The sequence below is a fragment of the Cryptomeria japonica genome, chromosome 3 (genome assembly GCF_030272615.1).
Source record: "Cryptomeria japonica chromosome 3, Sugi_1.0, whole genome shotgun sequence".
In the NCBI taxonomy this organism is placed as follows: domain Eukaryota; kingdom Viridiplantae; phylum Streptophyta; class Pinopsida; order Cupressales; family Cupressaceae; genus Cryptomeria; species Cryptomeria japonica.
In genome coordinates, this window is record NC_081407.1 from 328,174,257 (window position 1) to 328,194,442 (window position 20,186).

At 37.9% G+C, this 20,186-nt stretch overlaps 2 protein-coding genes across 2 annotated transcripts in view; both read right to left on the reverse strand.

Moving 5' to 3' along the window:
- LOC131068849 (sulfite oxidase) overlaps window positions 1–20,186 on the reverse strand; it is a 106,659-nt gene that overhangs the window by 59,498 nt on the left and 26,975 nt on the right. The gene's annotated exons all lie outside the window — the stretch shown is intronic.
- On the reverse strand, window positions 11,504–14,369 carry LOC131874625 (uncharacterized). Its single transcript, XM_059218299.1, has 3 exons — window positions 12,456–14,369; window positions 12,262–12,334; window positions 11,504–12,159 (listed from the first exon to the last, which is right to left on the reverse strand). The coding sequence occupies exon 1, from the start codon at window positions 14,232–14,234 to the stop codon at window positions 12,849–12,851; it is 1,386 nt and encodes a 461-aa protein (XP_059074282.1). The 5' UTR covers window positions 14,235–14,369; the 3' UTR covers window positions 11,504–12,159; window positions 12,262–12,334; window positions 12,456–12,848.

The following is a 20,186-nucleotide window of genomic DNA, read 5'->3' on the forward strand; positions in this document are numbered from 1 at the left end:
GAAAAGGGTTCAAGTAAACTGGGGTTTTGGAGGGTAAGTGGAAGTCCTCCAAGATGGTTGGGGATTTCACCAACAAGTGGAAGTCTAGGGATCCCAACATGAGGTGTAAGTGATCCAAGATATTGATCTTATGAATCCTTCCACTCTTCATCAAACTTTCCGTTATTTGATCTTCATAAAGATGTGAATGAGCAATGTTTCCTCTCCACCTCCACCAACATCGTTGCCTTCAAGCACCTACCTGATCCTTTGACTTCACCTTCAATATGAAGTTAAGCATCCTTCAATTTGCTTCAAACAAGCTTAGTATGGTAAAGAGAATTTTCCCCTAGGCCATGGATTTGAGGGTATGAAGGAATTTTCCTTCCTTGATTCTAAGCTAAGGGATCCCACATGCTTGCTTGACTGCCCACCACACTTGAGAGCCATTCAATCCTAACCTAGAGGTTGCACTGTGAAACATCACTCAAAGAACACCCTGACTCCATCTATCCCTTAGCTTGCACCTATCACTTAAGAAGACCTCAATCTAGTATGAAGGAAGACTTGACTGCTGCCAAACTACCTGACTTGATCACTTCTTGCAATCAAAGGACTGCTTCTATTCACAAGCAAAAGTTAAAGACAAGAAACTACCGCCAATGTAGACAACTAAACTAAGACAAATAACGTAGAAAGCGAAAAAGTAGGGGTCCCCATTTGCAATGGAGCAATGTGTGAAAACGTCACAACAAACCACTCCACAACCTAAGGCATTACCTCCAACACCTAGTAGGGTGGAAGAATTTAAAAATAAGCTTCAAAAAAAACTATGCTTCACTTGTAGATAGTCATGGGAACCAAGTCATAGGTGCTTGGGCAAAGGGCTGGTACACTATATAGAGGTAATTTCTGATGAGGATACCAAGGCAGGAGAGTCTAACCCCAAGGTTGTTGTGAATGAGGTTGAGCATAAGGATCAAGGAGGAGAGCATTCAGGTGGCACACTTTCAGCACTAGGAGCACCGAGGTATTACCCTCTTCGAATTTGAGGAGTCTTGTAGGAACATAGTATGATAGTTTTGATTGATAGTCATGCCATGCACATCATTGACGAGAGATTGGTGGCTAAGATGGGTTTCAAGACATGATTTTGAGGGATTTAATGTTATGGTGGCTAATCGGTTTACTATTCCATGCAACCAAAGGATTCCGCAACTTGAGCTGACCCTAGGAGACCATAAGATGCAAGATGATTTCTATGTGATCAGCATTATTGTTGAGACGGATTTTGTTTTGGGAGTGCAACAGTTGCACTCACTTGGTGAGTACTCACAAAATTATCAATCCTTGGAGTTAAAATTCAAATCTGGTGGGGAAAAGGTGGTTTTCCAAGGCATATCCAATGGGGTCCTAGGATTATTTCAACTAAGAGGATGGAAGGGGTCTTTCATAGAGGCCAAGTAGCTTAGGCACTAGAGTGTTTGATTATAGATACAAGTCTATCCAAGGATAAAAGACCTTATCATGCTAACATCCAATCCATTTTGGATAAACATAGCAATGTGTTCAACAAAATTCCTCCAAGTTTACCACCAAATAGGGGCAATGAACACGTGACTAAGCTAAAGGAAGGAGCAAAACCAGTCATCACTACAGTTTATCGTCATCCTAAGAAGCACAAGGAGATTGAGAAGGCAAATTAAGGAGTTGTTGGACATGTGACACATATGACCTAGGTGTAGCCCATTTGCTTCTTCCATCGTGTTGGTCAAGAAAAAGGATGGTATTATGAGAATGTGCATTGATTATAGACCCCTCAATGAGAAAACCATCAAGAATCACCACCCCCTACCCAAGATTGATGAGTTAATAGATGAGTTTCATGGTGCAGTGTACTTCAAGACTGATCTACAATCAGGATATAATCAAATAAGAGCTAGAGATGAAAACATGCACAAAACAACTTTCAAGCATCGTTATGGGCATTATGATTCCTTGATCATGCCATTTGGGTTGATTAATGTAGCTGCCACAATTCAATCATGCATGAATTAGGTATTCATTTTACAATTGAGGAAATGTGTTAGTTTTCTTTAGTGACATCTTGATTTACAACAAGACATGAGAGGACCACTTGAGGCACATAGATGGGGCGCTTGGCATACTAGAGCAACATTCATTCTATTCCAAAGCATCCAAATGTGAGTTTGGTTTGACCAAGATATAGTATTTGGGGCATAAGATTAGTGTGGATGACGAGAAGATAAAGGCAATAAGGGATTGGCCTTAACCCAGGACCTTGTCACATTTGAGAGGGTTTGTCACAGAATTTTTCAACTTGCAGACCCATTGACAGATTTGACAAAGAAGGGAACCTTCTCTTGGAGCATTTCAACATAGAGATCCTTAGACAAGTTCAAGGAGCTATGAGTGTTAGAGCCACCAATGGTCTCGAGCCTCCAAAATCACCAGCAAAACCAAAAGATGCCTTCCGCAAGAGAGCAACAAAAGAAAAATAATGCTTGATTATAGGCACAATGAATTAGATTGATGTTGGACTTACGATCACACATGATGCCTTTCTTATATAGGCAAGGTTGAGAAATAGATTAGACAAGATTGTGACATGAGTCTTAATATTATGATATCAGACAACTAACATGGCAAATATTAAATGACCGAGGAAACAAGAAGTAAATGTAAAGATAAGATAAGATCACATGAAAACTAATACTCCTAAAAAGATTAATACGACCTAAGCAAAATTAACATGTGAATTAAACCTACTAGTGAACTAATTGGGTAAAATATATTATTCACAACACCACCCTCATTAAGTGCAACTTAAGAGGTAGAACACAAATGCAAAGATGCATGAAGATGACTATGGATCCAAACTACTAGGCCATGCCAGGTACCCATTTACAAAGCATCTCTCACGAGTCACAACCGAAGTAAATGAGAAAGCAAGTGGGACAAAACTCCTCTCCGAATAAAAGAAAGGGTACAAACATAAACAAGTGATGCGTCATGAATGGAGGACTCAAGCACCCCTAAGGATAAGATCCATCAAAAGTATGCAATCAATTGTCCCTCCATAGGAAGGAAAGAGAGACTGTAGCAATCTCTCACAAGGTGTCCCCATTCATTACATTGTGGGTGTTGTATGATTGGATGTCCTTCAAGGTCATCCTATATTTGATTTCAACCTCCTATTTGATTTCCATAACTGCCTAAAGATGCATTATGTGGCTTCTACGAATGGATTACTCTCCCTGTGTAAAGAGTACTTGTGTACTGTTCTTCAAATTAAATGGGCACTCTCTTATTAAATGATCCATAACTTAGAAAATCTCGCAAAACATTTTTCTAGAATAGTTACCTTTGGTGTGACCTTCATTTTTGCACACAATACACCATAGTTCATTAGTTTCTTTCTTTGTCTTCAATTCTCTCATTATTCAAAGCATGTCCCTCCAAAGCACTCATATTGTTCCTTATTCACTGTCATTTGAACTACCATCTTTTGTTTTTCTCTTACCATGGAAGGACATTGTGTATACATTTTATGTTAATGCATGATAGCTTCAGTAAGATAAATGATTGAATGAGAGATAAATGAAGTCTCTCATTCAATCATTTATCCTATCGATAATTATGATGAAAAACTTCAAGCTATTAATCCTTCATTTGATAAACCATTCTTCATTTGTATATGATCAATCTAATTAGTTCGATCAAATGCTTAACTGTCAATTAGCATCCTATAACATAGAATCCCAATTTAATATTGGTTACATTATTTGTGTTCACCGATTATTAAATCGGGTTAATCAATGCAATCCGATTTATATCGGTTAACTTATTTAATAATAAACATATGATTATCGGTCAACCAAACACCGATTAGTGTCAATGTTAATATAAGTTTGCACCGATTGATATCGGGTGATGCACCGATTAATATCGGGTGGCAAGTAATCATACACCGATTGTTATCGGGTGTTAAGACAAGCATACACCGATAAGCATCGGATGTTAATGTAAGCATACAGCAATTGGTATCGGTTGTTAAATAAACCCCGTGTATTATTATTATGATTAGCAAAGGGGCACAATCAAGTAATGTCTTGATCGGCCATGTCTAAAAGACATGACCGGTCAAGGCATTGCTTGATCGTACCTAGCTTGCTATATATATCAAATGGCATTTGTGAGAAAGGACATCGAAATTAATAAATGCTCCTCTCACCTGCCATACAAAAGAAGATAGTCAGATTTATATCTTAAATCAGTAATACCTAGAACAAGATAATATCAACTAGAATATAACTTGCATATTGAATGTAAATTGAACATCATTTACATGGTATTAGAGCCACGTTAAATCGAACCTGAGGCTGTTCAATTTTGTGAAAGATTCAAAGCAAAGCATATATTCAACATCACAATTCTTCTAATGGCTAGCGCTATCAGATTTGAAGATAGACTTGGAGGAGGTGATGACTTCTCAGCATGGAAGTTCAGAATTCAGATGATTCTAAAGGAAAATAAAGTCGAATCATTTGTAAAAACTGAAACTGCAGAACCTGAGACTGAACCTGACAAAACAGCTTGGAGAGAAGGAAATAATAAGGCCATCAAAATCATAGTTGATGGGGTGAGAAATAATATCATGTCCATCATAAGGAAACATGAAACAGCCTACAACATGTTCAAAGCACTTGAAGATGCATTTGAGATATCTAATGCCAGTAGAACCTTGGCTTTAAAAAGAGAAATAAATCACATAGCCATGATCAAAGGAGAATCAGTTAATGCTTACTTCATGCGAATATCAGCCCTAAGGGATGAACTGGCAACCCTTGGATATGAGATCCAAATAAAAGAATTAACACTCATTGCTCTAGCATATGGGAAACATTCGTCCAAGGCATCAGTGCAAGGGATGAATTTCCAAAATTCGATAGGCTAAAGGCTGACTGTCTCCAAGAGGAATCAAGGCAAAATAAGAAAGGGATCAAGCAAAAGAATATAGATGAAGATCTCCAAGTTCTAAACACAAACTCAAACAAGAAAAGCAAGCAGAAACAATTCAGAAAGAGAAAAAGTCGTCACAGCAAGAACACCTTCAAAAAGGACCCCTCTCAGATTCAATGTTACAGATGTGACAAATTTGGGCACTATGTTGCCAAATGTCCAGAAAGAGCTAAGCAAGCCACATTTGCCAAAACAGGAAAATCTAAAAGGGAAGAGGACCCCAAGAAGTATGTACTGTATTCAACACTCACAAACCAAGCATCAAACAAAGTTAACTCCTGGGTGATCGACAGTGGCTCATCCAGACACATTACAGGATTCAGAGAAGTGATAGACTCAATGAAAGAGGAGAATGATGAGGAAGTAACTATCGGAGATGACTCTACACATCCAGTGAAAGGAGTTGGAACCTGCACCATCAAACTAAAGTCAGGTGTATTATTACAACTTAAAGGAGTACTATATGTTCCAGGCATCAAGAGAAATCTAGTCTCAATATCAGCACTGGAGGACAATGGATACAAAGTGACTTTCATGGACAATAGAGTATTGGCTTGGCCAAAGAATTCATCCATCAAGAAAGCTAAAACGATTGGTCAAAGACAAGGCTACTTGTATGAGCTATGCACAGAGGCCAACTTAGTCTTAATCCATGAAACTACAGATGCTAATGAAGTCTGGCATAGAAGACTAGGCCACCTAAATTTTAGAGCTTTATCATCAATGGGAGACCTTGTCACAGGTCTACCTAAGTTAAAGCAATATAATTCAAGGGCATGCAAAGGATGTGCCCTAGGTAAAAATACTAATGGTGCTTTTCAGAATAGTACTAGGAAAACAAGTAAAATTTTAGAGTTAGTTCATTCTGATGTATGTGGACCTATGTCCGTACCTTCATTGGGGGGATTTTTGTATTATGTAATATTTGTTGATGACTACTCTAAGAAAACTTGGATCTACTTTCTAAAATGTAAAGAATCAGACGAGATCCTTAATAGGTTTAAAGAATTCAAATCACTAACAAAGAACTATTCAGGAAACAAAATTAAAACCCTAAGAACTGATAATGGGGGGGAATACACATCAGAATTATTTAAAGAGTTTTGTAAAAATTCAGGGATTAAGAGGGAGTTAACAATACCTTATAACCCTCAACAAAATGTAGTTGAGAGGAAAAATAGGACAATCGTTGAGGCTACCAAAGCTATGATTCTTGATCAGAATCTAAATGTCAATCTTTGGGCAGAAGCAACTAGCATTGTTGTATATATCCAAAACAGATGTCCTCACTCCCATCTTGGAGATAAGACCCTTGAGGAAGTCTTTACTAAATCAAAACCTAATATTAGTCACCTTAGGATATTTGGATGCCCCGTCTATATTCATGTACCTAGGGAGAAAAGATTAAAATTAGAGCCTTCTCGAAAAAGGGGAATCCTTGTAGGATATAGTGAAACCTCCAAAGCCTACTGGATTTATATACTTGGTCAAAAGAATATTGAACTAAGTAGGGATGTGATCTTTGAAGAAGACTTAGCCTTCAAAAGAGCCCAAAGCTCTCTAGACCCTGAAGTCTATATCCCTACCCCTAGCATAGATAAAGATCCTACTCCTCAGCTTCAGAGGGAGAATCCTGAGGAAACTATAAGTGAAACTCAAAGTCCACCTAGAGAAAATTTCAAGAAAAGACCACTATGGGCCACCAAGACTGTAGCAGAAGCTTAGAAGTTTGTTGCTCCTTCAGGGACCTTCAGGGAAAGCAAAAGGCCTAATAAATTCACTAGCTATTTTGCACTTATGAATGATCTCTCTAAAGCCAAACCAAACAATGTATTAGATGCACCTGAACATCAAGTATGGAAGGATGCCATGTCTGAAGAGTATCAGTCCATTATAAAAAATGATGTTTGGGAGATTGTTCCTAGGCCAACTAAGAAATCTGTTGTCTCATCTAAATGGCTTTTCAAGATCAAACATGCTGCAGACGGCAGTATTGAAAAACACAAGGCCAGATTTGTAGCTAGAGGGTTCTCACAAAGGGAAGGAATAGATTATGAAGAAACTTTTGCACCTATTGCCAGGTATACATCAGTAAGAGTTGTATTAGCCATTGCAACAGCAAAGGGGTGGATGGTACACCAGATGGATGTTAAGACAACATTTCTAAATGGTAAGATCTCAGAAGAAGTCTACCTAGAGCAACCTGAAGGGTTTGAAATTTATGATGCTGGGTCTCATGTGTGTAGACTCAAGAAAGCTCTCTATGGGCTTAAACAGGCTCCCAGGGCCTAGTATGAAAGAATTGGCACCTATCTCTCAGGACTAGGCTTCTCTAAGAATGATGCAGATCCTAATCTCTACTACCAAAAAAATTAAGGTGATATGCTAATATTGATTTTATATGTTGATGACTTATTAATCACAGGAAATGATCACCTTATAGATCAATGCAAGAAAGATCTATCCAAAAAATTTGATATGAAGGACTTGGGACTCCTTCATTACTTCCTAGGATTGGAAGTATGGCAAAATTCTAACAACATTATACTCAACCAAGGAAAGTATACCTTGGATATTCTGAAGAGATTCGGAATGCTAAACTGTAGGCCTATGACCTCTCCTATGGAAACCAATTTACATAAACTCAAAGAAGCAACAACAGAGTCTCAACCCACTGACCCTACTCAATACAGACAGATGATTGGATCCCTAATGTACCTAGTAAATACAAGGCCAGATATCTGTTATGCAGTTAATGCACTAAGTCAGTTTATGTGTGAACCTAAGGAGATACACCTGATTGCAGTAAAACACATTATGAGATACCTACAAGGTACCCTAAACCTTGGTCTCAAATATGAGAAAGTTGATATAGACCTACATGGATTTACAGATTCAGATTGGGCAGGAAGTGTGACTAACAGAAAAAGCACTTCAGGGTGTTGCTTCAGTCTAGGTTCAGCTATGACATCTTGGATCAGCAGGAAGCAGTCTTTTGTAGCTCAAAGCTCCACCGAGGCCGAATACATTGCAGCTTCTATGGCTGCATAAGAAGTAGTATGGCTTAGGAAGCTGCTTGTGGGGTTGTTTGGAGAGCCTATGAAACCCACTATTATACATTGTGACAATCAGAGCTGCATAAAACTTTCAATAAATCCAGTGTTCCATGACAGATCCAAGCATATTGAGATTCCATACCACTATGTGCAAGATATGATAGACAGGAATGTGATCCAATTAGAATATGTTTCTACAGGAGATCAAACTGCAGATATTCTGACCAAACCTCTTTCCAGAGTGAAGGTTGATCACTTCAGAAAAGGTTTAGGTATGATAGAAAGGTAATTTACTCTGTAAATCTGTATTTACATATCAATAAGATGTTTAATGTGTAAACTTCTTTGTCATGATAGGACATTTTTGGATTTTATCCCCTGGGTTCATATCTAAGAGGTGACGATCTCTCAAGATAATGAACACTTGTATGTAGACATTATAAGGTGACGATCTTATGATGTCCAAACCAGTTATCATGTTGGATCTCTGGTGTATCATGGATGTGCCATGATTGTGTTGTGGTAAAACACTTGTATAAGGTGTTAGTGCACATATCACAACTTGGATAAGATGAGAATTTAATCTCTCATATGAGTATCCTTAAGTATTACGTGTTTAGGCAATACTGATATCACATGCTTAGGTGATATCTTGTCATCACAAGATTGACGTGATGGACATTTTGTATCACGTGTTTAGGTGATACTTCATATCATGTGTTTAGGTGATATGATTTTCTAGAGAGTTAGATTGTGCAAAGAATGCTAACTATCATTTGAATTATGATGCTTGATATATTATTTGCATTTATCTTACCTAACTAAGAGGGAGTGTTAATGCATGATAGCTTCAGTAAGATAAATGATTGAATGAGAGATAAATGAAGTCTCTCACTCAATCATTTATCCTATCGATAATTATGATGAAAAACTTCAAGCTATTAATCCTTCATTTGATAAACCATTCTTCATTTGTATATGATCAATCTAATTAGTTCGATCAAATGCTTAACTGTCAATTAGCATCCTATAACATAGAATCCCGATTTAATATCGGTTACATTATTTGTGTTCACCGATTATTAAATCGGGTTAATCAATGCAATCCGATTTATATCGGTTAACTTATTTAATAATTATCGGTCAACCAAACACCGATTAGTGTCAATGTTAATATAAGTTTGCACCAATTGATATCGGGTGATACACCAATTAATATCGGGTGGCAAAGTAATCATACACTGATTGTTATCGGGTGTTAACACAAGCATACACTGATTGTTATCGGGTGTTAATGTAAGTATACACCAATTGGTATCGGTTGTTAAATAAACCCCGTGTATTATTATTATGATTAGCAAAGGGGCACGATCAAGTAATGTCTTGATCGGCCATGTCTAAGAGACATGACCGGTCAAGGCATTGCTTGATCGTACCCAACTTGCGATATATATCAAATGGCATTTGTGAGAAAGGACATCGAAATTAACAAATGCTCCTCTCACCTACCATACAAAAGAAGATAGTCAAATTTGTATCTTAAATCAGTAATACATAGAACAAGATAATATCAACTAGAATATAACTTGCATATTGAATGTAAATTGAACATCATTTACACTTTCTATGTCCATTTCCTGATTACCAACTTCTACATAGGAAGACAGTGGTACTACATTTTTTTTCTGATGATGAAAGTAAACCCTCAATGAACCATCTTTTCTTGAAACCAATGACTAGTTCTTTTTCAAACTTTAAAAGCAATTATTTAAGTTTGTAATTATAAGTTCGTTCCTTTTTGTGCTTACCTTGTTTGTAATTGTAAATTTCTACTAGTATTTCATTATTATCACAAAGCAACTTAAACTCTTCTTTCAAGACCTTCTTTAATCTCTCCCATGTGTTTTGGGAGGCTTGGCCAGTTTCTATTGACCTACCAATTGCTACACCTTGCAAGGTTACTAGAAAATACCATAGCCAAATTGTCTTATCATCTTGCCCATTGTTTCCCAAATTGTTTAGAAAGTCTTACAATGCCTCACCAGATCCTTTGATCCATTGCCTATAAACTTGGGTAACCTTCGCTTTTCTACCGTAGGGCTTACCATGGTTTTGTTTTGGTGCAAACCTAGCACCTAGAACCCGCTTGCTCGAGAGTTTTGATTCAGACATTCGAGTGCTTCTCTCGCACTCTCAACCAAGTAGGAATCCTCTACTCTCCCCTCAACGTTAACATTTTGTGCATTTTTTTTCACTTTCATATTTTCTTTTATACACCCTTGTCTTGGTTTCTTTTCCTTCAATTGATAGCCCTTCAATGCCCCAAAGGTTACTTATACAATTTTGTGAAGGAATCTAACTCCGTCTCCCAACCTACCTCATCTAGTGAAGGTTGCCTTGATTTTTCCAATTGGTCAAAAAGATTGATCCACACTTCGTTGAGTAATGTTAAGTGCTTGGTTATCTCCTCCCACTCTCCCTTCATATATTGTCTTGTAGTGGAAATATTTTTGTTTCTCCAGCTATTGCTCCAACTTTGACTTCGTTCTCAAGATGGGCACCAACTTTAAACTTGTAGTGTTGGGGTTTCTTCAATTATTTCTCATAGTCTTCTTCTTTGTTCTCTTTGCTCTACGATCCTCTTGAACTTCACCACCTTGTTGTCTCTTCTTGCCTTTATTGGGGTCTAAGGGCATGAGTCTCTCAAGTCTAATCCGATTTATTTAAGACATTGATATCAACGCTTACTCTCTTATCAAATAAAATGAATACTTCAAATGGTGAACAAAATCAATAATGCATAGCAAATAGAGGTGTATATTCGTACATGAAATTATTACAAAAGTAGACAAGAGATGTTAGTCAAGGATCAAACTCGATCCAACTAGATCATACTACTTTCCTTGACAATACAAAATCTATTTAAAGGACCAAACAATTGCCAAAAGGAGCACAACCATCAAAACAATTGCCAAAAGGAACACAACCATCACCTAACTAACTCTTATAATCATCTGAAGCCAACAAGCAATTAAAAATAATCAAATAAACCATATTATCGAAACATAATAATAGGCATTATACACTAACTAAAATCATCTTCATCCCTTCTTCAAAAGCATGAGGATATTTTACTCACACTTTCAATGTCCATTGCCCTATTGTATGCTTCTTTCATAGTTGAAAATCTCGGACTCGCCTAGGACTCGGCAAACCAAAATTTTGGACTCGAACTCGGACTCGTGAAAGACTCGCAAAAAAAAAAACCGTAGTTTTACAAAAAAAACATAAAGAAATTAATGCATTTAGAGAACATAAGTGCCATAATTGAAACATTACACATGTCATATGATCTACAAACACGCAATATTTGAAATTTCATCATTCATGGCAGCATATTCAAGTTTCCACTTTCAACTCTAAAATGTATAATGGCAGCATAAGTATATAAATGTTCACAAAATTACATATAATGATATGTCCAAGTCCAACTCCAAATGTGAAAAACAACAATGTGAATGAACAAACCAAAGAGAAGACTACATCTTCCTCTTTGTATTTTTCCTAATATAGCTCAATTTTTCAAGCCTTGAGCTAGAAGTAGTAGCAGTGGGTGTTGTGGTATCTAAATGGTGAGATGATTCTTCTTCAAAGTCAAAGTCCTCATCATCATCCTCATCTTCGTCCTCATCTTCATCCTCCATTTCATCCAATCTTGCTCCTTCTGCATCTTGTGTTGCTCCTCTCTCTATTTCTGCAATTTCTTCTTCGGTAAGGAGGACATCGTCACCATCATTTTGTTCATTCATGGTCCAATCACCATATGGATCAATTTCATCCAAGTCAATGGCCTCATGTGAAACACCCTCCACCTGTCTAACTCGAAGGCAAAGGTTGTACCGAACAAAAACTAGATCATTGAGCCGCTTTTGTGACAATCTATTTCTCTTCTTTGTGTGAATGCTCTCAAAGACACTCCAATTACGTTCACACCCAAAAGCACTGCATGGCTGAGACAAAACACGGATAGCTATCTTTTGAAGATTAGGCGTGCCGGCACCATAATTCTCTCACCATAAATCTACAAAAAACATTTAGAAATATTAGAATTGAGAAAAAAATGTAACAATCAAGTTTGTAGGTTTTTTCTTGCACTATTGAACTAAGTTACCAAATTTTTTACCTAGTTGTTGTTTTCCTCTCCTATCAATTGCTAGTTGTGATGAGAAGAGTCTCCCCTCTGCACTTTTGTAGATCTTGAACAATAAACATTTCCAAATTCAAAAATAGATAGTCAAAGTGTAAAACTCAAATTCAATAATGAACATTTCCGAATTCATAAATAAAGATAGAGCAATTGTAAATGTCAAATCTCACCTCCAACTCATCAAGAACCTTGTCTCTCAACTCAGGATCAGGTGTCATCTTATCAATGCATGTAATAACACCTGCCATGACCTCCTCATCAACCCTAAATGAATCAGAGAAGTAGAATTTCGGGTTCAAAAAGTAGGCGAAGGCATGTATCGGTTGGTGGAGTTGGTTTGTCCACCTACGATCAATGATGCGCCAAAGGATTTCACATTTTCTTGTATTTCCACGATAGTAATGTGAAATGGCCTCTTTGGCCCTATTCATGGCCTCATAAATGAAACCCATTGGCATGCCCTCTCCATCCACCATACGAAGAACCCTTACCAAAGGTTCTGTCACCTAAAAAAATGAAAACAAATTTTAAATTAGTACAAAATCAACCCCTAAAAAATAAAATCAGCAAATAGACAAGATTGTATAAACTTTACTTTTGTGTTTGTTACTTACCGCAGTCAAATCCTCTCCACTTTTATTGAACCCTTCATCAAAAACAATGCTCACAATCTTCTTTGCTTCAGGTCTTTTGGAGTATGCAGACCCCAACCAAGCATCTGACACAAACATCTGCTTAAGATGAGGAATGGCACTAAGAATGCTCTGCAAAGTGATGAAGTGGCTAGCAAATCGTGTCACTCCATGTCGCATAAGGTCCTTGCCATTTGTGTGTTTTCTCATCAAAGCAAGCACCCAAGTATGGTTGTGGATGAATTTGGTGACACTTTTTGCATCTTCAACCACCTTCTTCACCCATCCAATCTTCCCAATGTCCTCTAGCACTAAGTCCAAGCAATGTGCAGCACAAGGACTCCATGTAATCGAAGGATGCCTCTCCATAAGCATTCTACCTGCAGATACATATGCAGCTGCGCTGTCCGTGATAATTTGGACAACATTCTCAACTCCAACTTCCCGAACCACACCATCCAACAGATTACACAAAGTCTCTGCATTTTTTACTTCATTTGAGACATCAACAGACTTTATGAATACCATTGCACCATTTGAAGCCACCAAGAAGTTGAGAAGAGTCCTATTCTGTCCATCTGTCCATCCATCAGATAAAATGCTGCATCCTTTTCTCTTCCAATACCTTTTCTGATCATCAACCACACCTTGTGTATTTTGCACAACTTTCTCTAGCAATGGCCCACTGAAGTCATAACCTGTTGGGGCCTTAAACCCCTTACCCGCAACTGTACATGCAGTAACAAAACTTTCCCAATACACATTGTTTGCTGCATTGAAAGATAGATTATTGTAAAACCAAAAGTTTGAAGCTGCTATCCATGCTTGTTCATGTTTCTCTCTATTCCATCCTGTACCTTCAAGTGAAGGTTGTGCACCTGGAACATTGCGTGGTACAAAAAAATTAGGGTCTGATCTAACAGGAGTGCCACTAGCCTCACCCTCATTGTCACCAAAAGATGAAAGTGACTGACGACCCCGACTGTGACCAATGGGACCCGAAGTGGACAATGTGGGATTCATTGTAGCTGCCATGGCTTCTCTTGTTTTTTGCCTTTCTTCCTTATGCATATCATTCTCAGCAAGAATGGCCTTCATCTCTCTAATAATTTCAGGAGTTGATTTGGGGCATGCCTCCACACCATATCCAGGTATTTGTGCAAGGTGGTATTTTAATCTATTGATTCCACCAGTCATCCATTTTGTACATTCGGTGCAAGTGACCTCCCCCTTTTTGCTTCCTGCAATCCCATATTTCCATGCTCCATCTCTTTGTCTTCCTGACCTTGGGGTTGCCCTTGGAGTTGAACTTGCCATTGCTGATTTAACATGAAAAAAAAAAAATCAGCAGGCTTTTATGGAAAATCAACAAAAAAAATGACAATGAATCATTTGGGAAAAATAGCATTCAAAAACAAGAAAAAAAAATGAGGAAATAACTTAGGAAAGAAAATAGAAAAAAATTTGGCAACATATCCCCTTGTTTTTCAAGATTTTTTTCAGTTTCAAAATAATGAAATGATTCAAATGAAAAAAAAAAAGAAAGAGAAAAAATCCTTACCTAGATCTCTCTTGCTGTTTTTTTCTTCTTCCCTCTACTCCTTCAAACCCTACAAACCTGCTAAAACCAAACAACACTGAAAATGAAGTGAAAAATGAAAAAAAAAACACTTTTAACCCTTCACGGGTGTCTTTTTCTGGGCCCGCGAGTCCGAGCAAAAGACTCGCGCACCAAACAACACTGAAAATGAAGTGAAAAATGAAAAAAAAAAACACTTTTAACCCTTCACGGGTGTCTTTTTCTGGGCCAGCGAGTCCGAGCAAAAGACTCGCGCGAGTCTTTCGCAGGGACTCGCCTAGACTCGCGAGTCCTAGGCGAGTCGACTCGCGGCACCAAAGGACTCGCGAGTCTGTGGCGAGTCCGAGGCGAGTCGCCGAGTTTTAAAACTATGCTTCTTTGTACAATGAAGATGGCAAAGCTTTCATTTTCCTCCACAAAGAAGGTCTCAAACCTTCAATGAATTGAAAAATTCTTCAATCCAATCATCGATTCTTTCTAGTTTCTTGAGAAATTCTTTGAGCCTATGATTGTAGACTTGCACATTCTCATGCTTCTATTGTTTGGTATTTATATTTCAGCAACAATTTCATTGTCATCTTTAAGAAGTCTGATTTTTTCCCAAGACTTGTAATAACTTCTCCCACAAACATCTATCAAGTTGTTTGACATCTATGAACCAATCAATTACACTCCTCTAAGGATGGTTGTAAATGAATGCAACCAAAGGTTTTCATCAATTCGCCCATTAGTTGTCAAAATAGTTGCACGTCTTGCAATGTTGCACAAGATCCTCAGACCCATCACTATTAAATTTAGGCAACTTTTCCCTTTCCACACTTGACCTAGTAGGTGGAGTAACCATCACTAGTTTTTCTTCATGCACCTTGAGCAATTAGTACCTTTCCCTCAAGAAATTTTGATACAGACATCCCTTTGTTTTCTCAACGCGTTCAAAATATGTCTAAAACTTCAACCCTTCTTGAGACCTCAGGAAAATATACTATGATACCTTCAAGCTCCCTTTTCCCCTATCCAGTTTCTTTTCCTAGCATCCTTCGCTCAATCTCCTTTGGTAGCTATTCTTCAATGCCTTGAAGATTGCTATTGTATGCCTCTCTTCTTTGACGAAGAAATCCTCTAAGTCATCCCAAACAAAGATTTCCCTCAATTGACAAGGGTTTTATCGATTCTAATGATTCAATAATTCAATTCTCCTCTAAAAGAGTGCTTGACCTAACTTGGTGAGTGATCAATTGTTCTCTTCAAGATGGGGAAGTTGCAAAGCAATTTCAACCCATTTGTCTTTCATGAGTTGTTTCTTTGACGTTTGTTGGATTTATAGATTTTGATTTCTTTGTTCACAACTATGACTTTGGCTTTTACTTGACTCCGAAACTAAGCTGAACGATTTTTGGAATTGGCTACCTGTCATCACCTTCTTCATTGTTATTGTTCTACTCATCTAAAGGATCGTCTAGTTTCACAGTTCATCTCCTCGCCATGTTGTGACCTTATCCCACCTACATTCAAGCTTAATAGCACCAATTCTGTGGGGAACAATGCTGGTCTCTAGGGTAATGGTTAGCTAATATTGTTGACTGGCATTGATTCTGTTTAAATCTGACTGAACTTTAGAAAGGCAACATCACCAAACATTTGTATTAAATTGTTACACTGAGTTAACTTTAGTACTTTCAGATTGAATAAAACTCAGAAAAATCAGAATTAGTTTTAGCTAGGTTAATTAATTTATTGTTTTCCAGATTTAAGCATAATAAAAGAATTGAAATGCAAAAGGAACAAAACACAGTTACCCTGGGAAAACCTCCTAGGAGGAAAAACCCAGCCAAAAGATCCTCAGATCTGATTATGATTTGAATCCAACTGAATATTGCACACTTATCTAGAGTCTAGATGTTGCAGTTACAAGGGAGATGACATAGAGGCCTTTGGATGTCATGAATTGCAGTCCTTATGACTTGCTGATTGTAACAATGGTGGCAGCAACCCTTTGATGAAGTTCTTTATTTCTTTGGAGATGATCTGCTGCCTTACTTAGGTTCCCTGCCTTCTTTTATTGATCTGCACATCTCTTAGTATAGTTCGCTGTGACTTAACAGCCTTAGAATGTGATTCGCTTCCTTAAAATATTTCGCACCTTATTCAAAAGACTGGAAAAATATATGAATGTACATTGTGTGTAGCTTGTGCTTTATTTATAGGAGAGCAATTTAAACATATTATTCATGTCGGCCTACTTGCATTTAAAATATTATTCATTTAATCCCTTTTAACCGAAATGCATAGGGTCGGCCCTATCAAGGAGTGGCGTGGAGACTTGTAGCATGGGGACCTTAAGTGTAGCGTGGGGTCCTTTTGGAGTGCCCGAAGTGTATAGGACCTGGCCCCATATTGGAGAAAGGGTTGGTCCCCTTAGGCGGATTCCAATGTTGCCCAAGGCAATTGGAATCTGCCGGGCCCTAATTATAACCAACACTCCCTCTTAATTAGGGCAAGAATCATAATCTTTCATCTTGCACACAAGCATAGACTGGATCCACCTTGCATTGCCCGCAGAGGGTGGAGAAGATCTTTTTCTACCATCTTACATTGCCTGCAAAGGATGGTTACTAATTATACTTCTCCCTGAGAAGTTTACAATACCACCTTACATTGCTCGCAGAGGATGGTTAATATTTACAATACCATCGTACATTGCTCGCAGAGGATGGTTAATAATTATACTTCTCCCTGAGAAGTTTACAATACCACCTTACATTGCCCGCAGAGGGTGGTTAAAATTTACAATACCATCTTACATTGCCCACAGAGGATGGTTAATAATTATACTTCTCCCTGAAAGGTTTACAATACCACCTTACATTGCCCGCAGAGGGTGGTTTTACATAGTACAAAGTGTCACTGAAATTGAGACTCCCTCTCAATTGGAGTTTCATTTTCCACAATACCAAGTCTATCCCTGAAGCACACAAACTTCACTTTGGATAGAGGCTTGGTAAGAATATCTGCAACCTGCTCATCAGTGCTGACATACTTTAGCTGTATAGCACCTCTTTGTACCATATCCCGAACATAATGATAATGGGTTTCCACATGTTTTGACCTGTCATGAAACACTGGATTGATAGACATTTTAATACAACTCTAGTTATCACAGTGAATAACTGTAGGATCCCATGGCTGACCAAACAGCCCAGCAAGAAGCTTACGAAGCCATACTGCTTCTCTGGAAGCTACACTTGCTGTAATATACTCAGCTTCAGCAGTACTCAATGCCACTAAGGATTGTTTTCTGCAAGCCCAAGAGATCACTGCAGAACCCAAGCTAAAACAAATACCGGAGGTGCTTTTCCTGTCTTTGATGCTTCCAGCCCAGTCTGCATCAGAATAACCTTCCAAGGTTATTGGAGTGTTAAGTGGATACTTCATCCCAAAACCAACTGTGCCTTGCAAATATCTTAGGATATGCTTGGCAGCAACAAGGTGAATATGCTTGGGTAAACTCATGAACTGGCTGAGAGCATTCACAGCAAAACATATGTCTGGTCTAGTGTTAACTAGATACATCAGAGATCCAATCAACTGTCAGTACTCGGATGGATCTGCAAAATCAGAGTTAGCTGCAGAAACACTCAACTTCTTTAAGTTAGATTCCATAGGAGCAGACATTGGTTTACAATCCATCATCCTAAATCTTTTCAGAATGTCAATAGTATACTTTCCTTGACTTAGAAAGATTTCGTTAGATCTTTGCCATACTTCTAGACCTAGGAAATAATGCATTAGACCTAAATCTTTCATTTCAAATTCTGAAGCTAGTTCTTTCTTGCATCCAATAATAAGTTCATTTTTACTAGTAAGAAATAAGTCATCCACATAAAGAACTAGAATTAGCATTTCATCATTTGCTACTGTAAGGTAAATGTTAGGGTCAACATCATTTTTACAAAAGCCTAGACTTAGCAAATATTTATCAATTCTTTCATACCAAGCACGAGGAGCTTGTTTAAGACCATATAGAGCTTTCTTTAACCTGCACACATGGGTTAATCTATCCTGGATCTCATATCCCTCAGGTTGCTCAATATAGACTTCTTCCTCAATGACACCATTGAGAAAAGCAGTCTTAACATCCATCTGATGTAGTTTCCAACCCTTAGCAGCAGCAATAGCAATTATCGTTCTAATGGACGTATATCTAGCAACAGGAGCAAATGTTTCTTCATAGTCTATGCCTTCCTTTTGGGAAAAACCACACGCTACAAATCTAGCCTTATATTTTTCAATACTACCATCAGCATTATGTTTAATTTTAAATAACCATTTAGAGGAAACAACAGATTTACCTTTTAGGTCTGGGCACAAGGTCCCATACATCATTTTTGATGATTGACTGATATTCTTCATCCATAGCAAGCTTCCAGGCATGATGACTTAAGGCTTCTTCAACATTGCAAGGTTCAATTTCAATGAGATTACACATTAAAGAAACGTAGTTGGAAAATACCTGAGGTCTCTTAGTTTCATGGAAGGTGCCACTTGGAGCAGCAAATCTTTCAGCTTCTTGAATGGTGTTTCTTACCCAAAGTGGCCTCTTTTTGGTAACGATAATGTCACTAGGAATGTCAGTGGGATTCATGGGTTCAGGAGGATCATCATGATCATCTTGAGGTGGAGGTTCAACTTGCTCCCTCTAAATCTTAGGGTTAGTATCAACATTTGTATTTTGATTAACATTAGATTCATCAATAACACAAGAGCCTTTCGATTTCTTAAAAGCAATATCTTCTTCAAATGTAACATCCCTACTTACCTCAACATACCTTTGACCTGGGATGTAAATCCTGAATGCCTTGGAGGATTCACTGTATCCGATTAGCATGCCTTTCTTTCCGAAGGGTTCCAACTTTGATCGCTTTTCCTTGGGTACATGAACATAGACGGGACTTCCAAAGATTCTGAGGTGACTAATGTCTGGTTTGGATCCCGTGAAAGCTTCTTCCGGGGTCATGTTCTTTAGAGCACGATGAGGACATCTATTCTGGATATATACTGCTGTTCTAGAAGCCTCAGCCCATAGAAAAGTCTGCACGTCTTGATCGTGGATCATAGCCTTTGCAGCCTCCACAATGGTCTTATTCTTTCTTTCAGCAACACCATTTTGTTGAGGATTGTATGGAACACAAAACTCCCTCTTAATTCCTGACTCAACACAAAAATAATAAAAGCTACCGGAGGTGTACTCACCTCCATTGTCAGATCTTAAACATTTAATTATTTTACCAAAGGAGTTTTCAGTTAATGCTTTAAACTCCTTAAATTTACTTAAAACTTCATCAGATTCTTCAGATTTCAAGAAGTAGATCCAAGTTTTCCTAGAGAAATCATCTATGAAGATCACATAATAAAGAAATCCACTAGGAGATGCTATAGACATAGGACCACATAAATCAGAGTGAACAAGTTCTAGTTTGTCTTTAGCTCTATTTTCACTTTTATGAAATGGACTTTTAACATTCTTACCAATAGCACAACCTTTACAAATGTTATCATGAACTTGACTGAGTTTAGGCATACCTTTGACTAACCTTTCAAGGGATGGAAGAGCTTGATAATGTAGATGTCCAAGTCTTCTGTGCCATAGCTCATAGGATTTCGGAGCCTCATTAATGAGGGCTTGAATAGGG